The sequence below is a fragment of the Mirounga angustirostris genome, unplaced genomic scaffold, assembly GCF_029215605.1.
Source record: "Mirounga angustirostris isolate CCGP_5_RB_7025 unplaced genomic scaffold, mMirAng1.0.hap1 SCAF_2, whole genome shotgun sequence".
NCBI lineage: Eukaryota > Metazoa > Chordata > Mammalia > Carnivora > Phocidae > Mirounga > Mirounga angustirostris.
Window position 1 is genome coordinate 1283913 of NW_026991710.1, and position 10819 is coordinate 1294731.

General features: G+C 57.2%; 1 protein-coding gene and 1 pseudogene across 1 annotated transcript; both read left to right on the forward strand.

Moving 5' to 3' along the window:
• Window positions 1-4441: 4441 nt before the first annotated feature.
• Window positions 4442-5096, forward strand: LOC123847691 (ER lumen protein-retaining receptor 1-like; annotated as a pseudogene).
• Window positions 5097-7689: 2593 nt separating this feature from the next.
• On the forward strand, window positions 7690-10819 carry NICOL1 (NELL2 interacting cell ontogeny regulator 1). The gene is made up of 4 exons (XM_045881625.3): window positions 7690-8691; window positions 9257-9410; window positions 9612-9700; window positions 10706-10819. The coding sequence occupies exons 2-4, from the start codon at window positions 9284-9286 to the stop codon at window positions 10769-10771; spliced, it is 282 nt and encodes a 93-aa protein (XP_045737581.1). The 5' UTR covers window positions 7690-8691; window positions 9257-9283; the 3' UTR covers window positions 10772-10819.

The following is a 10819-nucleotide window of genomic DNA, read 5'->3' on the forward strand; positions in this document are numbered from 1 at the left end:
AAAAAAGATTGGTAAACCCCTGGTCAGACTTATCAAAAAGAAAAGAGAAAGGACCCAAATAAATAAAATCATGAATGAAAGAGGAGAGATCACAACCAACACCAAAGAAATACAAACAATTATAAGAACACATTATGAGCAACTATATGCCAGCAAATTAGACAATCTGGAAGAAATGGATGCATTCCTAGAGACGTATAAACTACCAAAACTGAACCAGCAAGAAATAGAAAACCTGAACAGACCCATAACCACTAAGGAAATTGAAGCAGTCATCAGAAATCTCCCAACAAACAACAGCCCAGGCCCAGATGGCTTCCCAAGGGAATTTTACCAAACATTTAAAGAAGAATTAATACCTATTCTTCCGAAGCTGTTTCAAAAAACAGAAATGGAAGGAAAACTTCCAAACTCATTTTATGAGGCCAGCATTACCCTGATCCCAAAACCAGACAAGGACCCCATCAAAAAGGAGAATTACAGACCAATATCCCTGATGAACATGGATGTCAAAATTCTCACCAAAATACTAGCCAATGGAGTCCAACAGTACATTAAAAGGATTATTCACCACGACCAAGTGGGATTTATCCCTAGGCTGCAAGGTTGGTTCAACATCTGCAAATCAATCAATGTGATACAAAACATTAATAAAAGAAAGGAAAGGAACCATATGATCCTCTCAATAGATGCAGAAAAAAATATTTGACGAAGTACAGCATCCTTTCTTGATTAAAACTCTCCACAGTGTAGGGATAGAAGGTACATACCTCAATATCATAAAAGCCATCTGTGAAAAACCCACAGCGAATATCATTCTCAATGGGGAAAAACTGAGAGCTTTTCCCCTAAGGTCAGGAACATGACAGGGATGCCCACTCTCACCATTATTGTTCAACATTGTACTAGAAGTCCTAGCCTCAGCAATCAGACAACAAAAAGAAATAAAAGGCATCTGAGTCGGCAAAGAAGAAGTCAAACTCTCACACTTCACAGATGATATGATACTCTATGTGGAAAATCCAAAAGTCTCCACCCCAAAATTGCTGGAACTCATACAGGAATTCAGTAAAGTGGCAGGATATGAAATCAATGCACAGAAATCGTTAGACTTCTATACACTAACAAGAGACAGAAGAAAGAGAAATTAAGGAGTCGATCCCACTTACAACTGCACCAAAAACCATAAGATACCGAGGAATAAACCTAAACAAAGAGGCAAAGGATCTGTACTCAGAAAACTATAGAACATTCATGAAAGAAATTGAGGAAGACACAAAGAAATAGAAAAACATTCCATGCTCATGGATTGGAAGAACAAATATATTTTTTAAAGATTTTATTTATTTATTTGCGAGAGAGAGAATGAGAGAGAGAGAGCATGAGAGGGAGGAGGGCAGAGGGAGAAGCAGACTCCCCACTGAGCAGGGAGCCCAATGTGGGACTCGATCCCGGGACTCCAGGATCATGACCCGAGCTGAAGGCTGTTGCTCAACCAACTGAGCCACCCAGGCGCCCTGGAAGAACAAATGTTATTAAATGTCTATGCTTCCTAGAGCAATCTACACATTCAATGCAATCCCTATAAAAATCTTTTTCCACAGAGCTGGAGGAAAAATCCTAAATCCTAAAATCATAAAATTTGTATGGAACCAGAAAAGACCCCGAATAGCCAGAGGAATGTTGAAAAAGAAAAGCAAAGCTGGCGGCATCACAATTCCGGACTTCAGGCTCTATTACAAAGCTGTCATCATCAAGACAGTATGGTACTGGCACAAAAACAGACACATAGATCAATGGAATAGAATAGAGAGCCCAGATATGGACCCTCAACTCTACGGTCAACTAATCTTCGACAAAGCAGGAAGGAATGTCCAATGGCAAAAAGACAGTCTCTTCAACAAATGGTGCTGGGAAAATCAGACAGCCACATGCAGAAGAAGGAAACTGGACCATTTCCTTACACCACACACAAAAATAGACTCCAAATGGTTGAAAGACCTAAATGTGAGACAGGAGTCCATCGAAATCCTTGAGAGAACACAGGCAGCAACCTCTTCGACTTTGGCCGCAGCAAATTCTTGCTAGAGACATCTCTAAAGGCAAGGTAACAAAGGCAAAAATGAACTATTGGGACTTCATCAAGTGGAAAAACTTTTGCACAGCAAAGGGAACAGTCAACAAAACCAAAAGACAACTGACAGAATAGGAGAAGATACTTGCAAACATTTTATCAGATAAAGGGCTAGTATCCAAAATCTTTAAGGAACTTATCAAACTCAACACCCAGAGAACAAATTATCCCATCAAGAAATGGGCAGAGGACATGAACAGATATTACTCCAAAGAAGACATCCAAATGGCCAACAGACACATGAAAGAGTGCTCAACATCACTCGGCATCAGGGAAATCCAAATCAAAACCACAATGAGATACTACCTCACACCAGTCAGAATGGCTAAAATTAACAAGTCAGGAAACGACAGATGTTGGCGGGGATGCGGAGAAAGGGGAACCCTCCTACACTGTTGGTGGGAATGCAAGCTGGTGCAGCCACTCTGGAAAACAGTATGGAGGTTCCTCAAAAGGTTAAAAATAGAGCTGCCCTACGACCCAGCAATTGCACTACTGGGTATTTACTCCAAAGATACAGACGTAGTGATCCAAAGGGGTACGTGCACCCCAATGTTTATAGCGGCAATGTCCACAATAGCCAAACTGTGGAAAGAGCCAAGATGTCCATCGACAGATGAATGGATAAAGAAGATGTGGTATATATACACTATGGAATATTATGCAGCCATCAAAAAATATGAAGTCTTGCCATTTGCAACAACATGGATGGAACTAGAGGGTATTATGCTAAGCGAAATAAGTCAGAGAAAGACAATTATCATATGATCTCTCTCGTATGTGGAATTTAAGAAACAAAACAGAGGATTACAGGGGAAGAGAGGATAAAATAAAACAAGACGAAACCAGAGAGGGAGACAAAGCATAAGAGACTCTTAATCTCAGGAAACAACCTGAGGGTTGCTGGAGGGGAGGGGGGGATGGGGTAACTGGGGGATGGGCATGAAGGAGGGCATGTGATGTGATGAGCACTGGGTGTTAATGCAACTGATGAATCACTTAAGTCTACATCTGAAACTAGTAATACATTATATGTTGATTAACTGAGTTTAAATAAAAAATATTCATTTCCAGAGCTTCCTGGTATCACTGCAGAGGCCATACCCATGCTGACAACGCCCAGACCCAATCTGCAGCCTGCGGAGGCTCTGAAGCCAGGCCTGGAGAGCCAACGTCTCTAAGGCACAATTTCTGACATGAATCTCCCCCCAAGGTTCTCTCTGCACCCCTTCACTCCCTCATCTCTCAAGGCGGCTCTCGGCAAGGCCAGCGGCCCCTCCCTCCCAGGGAGCCTGACCATACTGGGGCACCCAGGGAGCACTGGCTGCAGTGGCGTCTTCCGCGTGTGCCCCTTTGTCCAAGCCCCGATCAAGCAGCTCCCCCTCAGGCTTGGGCGCTTCCCTGTTCCTGCCCAGGCCAATTTCCTGCCCCCAGCCCCAGGCCCCTGGCACTCGTGTCCTTATGCTTCCCATGCATCTTCTGAAGGCCCTGCAGTTCTAGATGCTGCAGACACAGCAGGGAGCCAAAGAGATACAGGCTCCTGCCCTCCAGGGCCTGGCATCCCAATGAGAAGATACAGATCAGGGCCCCTCCCAGCAGCCACAGGGACAATATGGGCCAAGTCCTTCTTCACGAGGGCTCTCCCTGAGCATTGTAGGACGTCTAGCAGGAGCCTCCTCTCTCCAGGAGCACCTCTCCCCTGCACCACGACAACCCAGAATATCCCCAGACAGTGCCAAATATCCTTGAGGGCAAAGTTCCTCCCTCCCTCCAAGAACTCTGGATACAACGAAAAATCACCATATCGAATAAAGTGCATCGTGAGTCAGAAGATGAGAGTTGTAAGGAGAATTAAAAACGTCGGGCAGGGTAAAGGGGTCTAGGGAGGAAGGGAGTGTAGTGGGCTGAATGTTTGTGTCCCCCCAGTCTATATTTTGGAGCCCTAACCCCCAGTGTGGCTGCATTTGGAGCAGGGCTGCCTCTCTGGAAAAAACCAAGCTTAAACAAAGTCATAGAGGAGGGGCCCTAATGTGATAGGATTAGTGTCCTTATAAGAAGAGACACTACCCCAGTGAGCAACCCCCTCACCCCCGTTAGCATGGCTCTCATCAAAGAGACAAGAAACAACAGGTGACCAGCTCCCACTTCAGCTCCCCCTCCCAGAGCCCCCTCCCCAGAGCGGAGCTCACCCGAGGGCCCCTCTCCTGCCCCCCCAGCCCAGCCACTGGGCCAGAACATCAGCCCCGGGGGGCAGACCCCCTCCAGGCTGCCTCCCACCAGCCCAGCCCTGTCAGACCCCCCTAAAGCATGAAAACCTTCCGATTCCTGGGAGACTTCTCCCACCTCCTAGCCATCATCTTGCTACTGCTCTAAATCTGGAAGTCCCGCCCGCCCTTGTGCCGCGATTTCAGGGCAGAGCCGGTCCTGTTTGCTGTGGTGTTCACTGGCCGATACCTGGACCTCTTCACCAACTACATCTCACCGTACAACACATGCATGCAGGCGGTCTACACTGCCTGTTCCTTCACCACAGTCTGGATGATTTACAGCAAGTTCAAAGCCACTTACAATGGAACCACGACACATTCCGGGTGGAGTTCCTCATTGTTCCCACGGCCATCCTGGCGTTCCTGGTCAACTATGACTTTACCCCTCTAGAGATCCTCTGGGCCTTCTCCATCTATCTGGAGTCGGTAGCCATCCTGCCCCAGCTGTTCTTGGTGAGCAAGACCGGGGAGGCCGAGACGATCACCAGCCACTGCTTGTCCGCGCTGGGCATCTACCGCACGCTCTAATCTCTTCAACTGCATCTGGCCCTACCACTTCGAGGGCTTCTTCGACCTCATCGCCATCGTGGCGGGCCTAGTCCAGACTGTCCTCTACTGCGATTTCTTCTACCTCTCCATCACCGAAGTCCTGAAGGGGAAGAAGCTGAGTTTGCCGGCATAGCCCTGGGCCCTGCCATCCCCTCTTCTCAGCGGCCCGCGAGAGGCAGAAGAAGGCAGCGAACGACGAAGAGCCTTCCGTCCAGGGGTGACTTTTTAAAGAACCAACCTCTCCACACTCTCCAGACCCTCTCCTGCTGCGTTTCAGGGGGGCAGTGGAGGACCCAAGTCTTGGGGAGCTCAGGACCTGGGGTGTTTGTAGTTTTTTGCCTTTTAGAGAAAAAAAAAAAACCTTTCCGCTAAAAAAAAAAAAGTAAAGAAACAACAGGTGTTGGCGAGGATGTGGAGAAAAGGGGACCCTCGTGCACTGTTGGTAGGAAGGTAAGTTGGTGCAGCCACTGTGGAAACAGTATGGAGTTCCTCAAAAAATAAAAATAGAACTTACCCTATGACCCAGCAGTCCTACCCCTGGGGACGTGTCTTAAGAAAATAAAAACACTGATGTGAAAAGATATCTGCACCTGCCCCCCACATTCACAGGGCCTCAGCTGCAGAAAGGCTTGGACTGTCCCTGGGGGCAGAGGGGATCTGGGAACACGGTGAGCGGAGAGGGACAGTGGCTGGTGATGATTTAAAAGGTCTTTCCGTCAGGTCAGCAGCCTTGGTCACAGCAGAGTGGCCCAAGGGTCCACCTGCAGATAAGTGGATAAACAAAACATGGTCCATCCCTAAAGTGGAGTGTTATTCGGCCTTAAACAGGGAGGAGGTGCTGATACCTGCCACCACCTGGGTGAACCCTGAGGACACTGGGCTCAGTGACATGAGCCAGCCACAAAGGGCAACACTGGATGGTCCCACTCTGTGAGTCCCCAGAGGAGTCAGATCATAGCGACAGAAAGGGGATGGTGGGTGTCGGGGGGCTGGGGACGGGGAGAGATGGGGAGCTGGTGTTTCTTGGGGGCAGTTTGGGAAGATGAACAAGTTCTGGAGGTGGAGGGTGGGGATGGTTGCACAACAGCGTGAACGTGCTTCCTGCCACTGACTGGACACTTAAAAATGGTTAGAATGGTACATTTTATGTTACGTATGCGTTACCGCAATTTAAAAAAGGTGGAAGAGAAAGTCCTGGCTGCCTTGGAAGCCTGGACCGCGAGGGGCCACCGCGAGACCGAGCGGCGAGTCAGGAGTCCCGACGAGGGGCGGCGGGCGGCGGCGGAGGGAGGTGCAGCAGACACGATTTCCAGGGCCGTCGCCGGTCTGGTGCGAGCATCTGCAGGGACAGACTGGCCCGCCGGAGACAGGGAGGGCTGTGGGCAGAGCAGCTGTTTGATCTTGGGGTGGGGAGGAGGGGTGCAATCCGACCGGCTTTGGACTCGCAGACTCCGACAAGTCCATTCTCCACGTACCGGTGCTCGGGAGGCGGCTGGACGTGCGAGTCCGAGGCTGCATGCCGGGGGGCACGGCCACAACTGGATACCGTCGCAGAGGACGGGGCTCTCCGGAGGGGACGTGAAGAAGGGGGGCAAAGCACTGCCCAGCAGCGCCCAGAGGGCTGCCGCCCTGAGGAGGAGCGCTGGGGGGAGGGGACCGCGGGGCTGCTGAGCCGGGGGGGGGGGGGTAACTGAGTACTGTCCCCAGATTCTGCAGGTGGCTCAGGGTAGCCGAGGTCGCAGGCCGGGCAGGAGTGGGCTCAAGAGAGAAAGGAGGAGAAAGTGGACCGCGGGGAGAGGTGCAGCCGAGGCGGGGTGGGGGCTAGGGACTCACGAGGTTTGTTTCCCTCGGGTACAAAAAAAATCACAGGGGCGCCTTGGTGGCTCGGTCGGTCACGCGGCTGACTCTTGATCTCCGCTCAGGCCTTGAGCTCGGGGTCCTGAGTTCCCGAAAAGAAAAATAAATCGCAGCCTGTTCGCGGAAGAGAAGGTTCCAACTGAGAGGCGAAAGCCGGTGCCCTGGGGAGGGGACCCCAGCGCTGGGGGGATGGAGAGCGAGCGAGCTCCGCGGCACCCGCACTCCAGACCCGGGCAGCTCCGTCGGCCGCCCCAGGTCCCGCCCCCGACATCCCGCGGCCCCTGGCGGCCGCTCGGTCCCCCGGGTAGGCGCGCGCGGTCGCGGCAGGAGGTCGAGGGTGTGTTCGGCTCGAAGGTCAGGCTGGACCGTGGGTTGAAATGAACCCGAAGAAGAGGATCCCAGGGTGCCGGGGAAGGGGGAGTACGCACGCGATGATGGATCCGCGGTGCCATCGGGACCCCGGGCACGCAGCGCACCACCCCCTCCCTACTAAGCAGGACGCGCTGGACAAGCCTGCAGCGGGGCCGGGAAGAGCGTGCTTCCAGAGCGCGGCTGCCTGAGGTCTACCCGCGCCTTGCTTCTGTGTAGGCTGGGTCCCCCTCCGCGCGTGGACGTGGCTGTGCGCCGGTGCGCAGAGAGGGTGACCGGCGCAAGGCACAAGCGTGAGACGGAGAGGCAGAAAAGAGAGAGGCCGAGTGGCGTCTTCGGCCCCAGGGGCCCCGCAAGGCTGCAGCGCTGGGCTGCGCCGTCGGGGCTCGCCGCGAGGAAGAGCGCGGAAATGCGCACGTCCGGGATCGCGGCCCACAGTCTCCCCCGCCCAGGCCCCCCGGGAGCCCGCCCGACCCGGAAGAGGAGAGGGTGGCGGTCACGAGCACCGCCCCGCCCCCGGGTCGGGAAGCCGGCGGCCTGCGGGGGCCACAGCGGACCTGAGGCCCGGCGCAGGGGGCGGAGACGTAGAGGCGCGGGGCTGCCCCGCACAGAGCGGGCTGCTGGGTCTCCCGCACGCACGCGGCCGGGACGTGGGCCTGGGGCGCCTTCCCCGGAGCTGCTGGGCTTTGCGGGGACCCAGCCGACGCCAAGTGGAGCGCGTCCTTTGCAGAGGGGCGGGCCTACCCCGCACGCGTGGGCCCGGCAGGAACCTGAAACCTGCGCGCCTCGGCGGGGGCCACGCGAGGCTCTTTACTTCCAACAGCCCTGAGCATTCACGAGGGAGAAAAGGGCACAGAGAAGCCAAGCGACCCCTCCGAGGTCACAGAGCCGGGAAGGTGGTAGGACCTCAAGGCTGGGAGAGGCGCGGCCGAACGGGGAGTGGCAAATAGTTGTCCACGCTCCGAGAGGTGAAGAGGAGGAAGCCGGCCGGCCGGAGGGTCGGGGCGAGGCCGCGGGAGTGAAGATCAGAGAGGGTGGATTCCCCACGGCGCCACAGTCTGGCTCGCTCCTGGCCCTGATCTCCCCGGGGCAGTCCGACCAGACCGGACCCTACTGGCCGGCGGGGAGCCTCCCCAGCCTCTGGCGTGCATAGGCCCCAGGGACACCCCGAGACTCCGCACTGCTGGACTCTAACAGCAGATTTCCCGCTTCCTCGGTTTCGCTCCCGTCCGCAGTGGCTCTGGACGCCGCCTCCTCCCGGCAGCCCTCTGGACTCCAACAACTGTGAGCCTGGTGCGGGTGTAGGTGCAGCCCCTGCCAGGGCTGAACCCTCGGCGTCTCGGAGCTTCCTCGGTCCCTTTAAACTGGTGGTTCGAGCAGTCTGGGGTTCCCATGACAACGACGGCGGACGGGGGACCCGGGCGGGGTCCGGTCGGAGCGCATGCGTGGTGCGCGCCCGACGCAGCACGTCTTCTCGAGTCGCCGGCGCTGCTGTCGCGGGGTCCCTGAACCGCGGTGAGGGCGGGGTGGGGCGTTCGGGGGCCTGGGGGGCGGGTTGCGGGCTCGGGGTGCACGGGTGCGGGGGGGGGTCCCTGAACTGGGATGAGGGCGGAGTAGGGGGTCTGTGAACCCCGGTGAGGGCAGGATGAGAGGGGTTCGCGGGCCCGGGATGGGGCGGGGTAGGGGGGCTGCTGAACGGGCGTGAGGGCGGGGTGCGGGGGTCCTTGAGCCGCGGTGGGATGGGTTCGGGGGCCCGGGGTCGGCGGGCTGCGAGGGTTTCGCGGGCCTGGGGGATGAGGGCGGGGTGGGAGGGGTTCAGGGTCCGGGGTGGGCGGGGTGCGAGGGGTTCGCGGGCCCAGGGGGGTGAGGACGGGGTGGGAGGGGTTCGCGAGCCCGGGGGAGTGAGGGCAGGGTGCGAGCAGTTTGTGGGCCCGGGGTGGGGGGTGAGGGCGGGGTGGGGGGGTCCGTGAGCCCCGGTGAGGGCGGGGTGGGAGGGGTTCGAGGGCCTGGGGCGTGACGGCGGGGTGGGGGGGTCCGTGACCCCCGCGAGGGCGCCGCTGACCTCCGCGGCTCGCTGCAGGGCGGCCCCGGCTCCCTGCGCTCGGCCATGGCCCCCCCGCTTCCGTGCAGGCTCCCGAGGTCGCTGCCGCCGTGGCTGCTGCTGCTGAGCGTGGCGCTGCTGAGTTTCCAGGCCCGCGCCGAGCCCACCGCCGGGAGCGCCGTCCCCGCGCAAAGTACGTGCGTTGTGGAGGGGTCCCCCCGGGGCTCTGACGCCACCCGGGCGTGCCAGAGCACGGTTCCTCCCCATTGTTCCCAACACCTACCTCGCGCCCCTTCCGCGGTCGGGCTCCCGGCCGCCCTTTCGGTGGGAGGTGCTGGGGCGGGGGTACTGGACGAGGATGACGTTCCCTCCGCGCTGATGCGCACTCCCGCAGGCCGTCCGTGCGTGGACTGCCACGCGTTCGAGTTCATGCAGCGCGCCCTGCAGGACCTTCGGAAGACGGCCTACAGCCTGGACTCGAGGGTGAGCTCCTCTGGCCGGGAGGCAGGGGTGTGGGGGGGCGGGGCAAGGACCCAACCTGTGGCACAGCCGGTGATCCTCCTGCTCTCATCTGGCTCCAGTGTTCTGAGGGGCATTGTGGGCGCAGGTCTCACCCATGAGCGTTTCCAGACCCGGTGAGGGAGGCGCCCCCTTCCCCAAGGCCTCATTGGGCTTTTTTCCACCTGAGGAAGAAGTGCCAGTCTCAATTCAGCACCCCGCCCCCCACGGGGCAATGAGGTCCAGCGGGCAGGGGAAAGAGGAGTCACTTTCCCTGGGTCAGAAACGGGTGTGGGGGGAGGGTTGGGCGAGAAAGGGCAGCTTGGGCAGGGCGGTCTGGGAGGCTCCACACCCCCCAGCCTCACCTGGGGAGGGATGGGTGTTATGCATCGGGTGCTAGGTGCAGGGTCAACCCCCAAGTCTGGGAGGAACACTGAGCCCTCCCACCCTCTCCCGCGTCCTTACTGTGCCTCAGCCAAGGGAGTTTTCACTTAGGACAGAGTTTGGGAATGGGGGAGAATCTCCAGAAGTGGAAAGAAGGGGAGACCCCACCCTGGTCCCCTTTTCTGGCCAGCTCCGCAGGGCCCAGATGGAGGCCTAGAGTGCCTCCAGGATCTGAATCTCACTGAGTCTGGGGCTGGGCTCCTGAGAAGAGCAGCCCCAGCCCAACTGGGGATGGCGTTGGGGGGGACCCTGAGAGGCAGCATACAGGTTGAAGTCGTCCAGGCCTGGGATGAGCGTGTGCAGGGTCCCGGACCGGACAGCTGTGCTGGCAGAAACCGCGGAGGGTCTAGAGGAAGAGCGTGGGAAGGGGTGGAGGCCCACAGGGTAGCAGAGGGTCTGACAATCAGTGTGTTTGGGGGCTCCGAGGTTTCAGGAGCAGGCGGAGAGGATACTGCTGGGAGCACCCGGAGATGGCGTGCCCTCGGGCGCTGGTGGGTGGAGCGCGGGCGCAGCGCCCTGCCCTCACTGCCCCTTGTTGCTTTGCAGACGGAGACCCTCCTGCTGCAGGCCGAGCGCCGGGCCCTGTGTGCCTGCTGGCCTGCCGGGCGCTGAGGAGCCTCAGACACTGCTGTTCCTCATCAATAAACACCTGGCCCAGCA

Excerpts from the sequence above, each read along its gene's own strand:
- NICOL1 (XM_045881625.3), top strand. The coding sequence starts at position 9,284 with ATGGCCCCCCCGCTTCCGTGCAGGCTCCCGAGGTCGCTGCCGCCGTGG. Across the intron at positions 9,411-9,611 it reads GAGCGCCGTCCCCGCGCAAA|GCCGTCCGTGCGTGGACTGC; the intron begins GTACGTGCGTTG and ends GCACTCCCGCAG. Across the intron at positions 9,701-10,705 it reads CCTACAGCCTGGACTCGAGG|ACGGAGACCCTCCTGCTGCA; the intron begins GTGAGCTCCTCT and ends GTTGCTTTGCAG.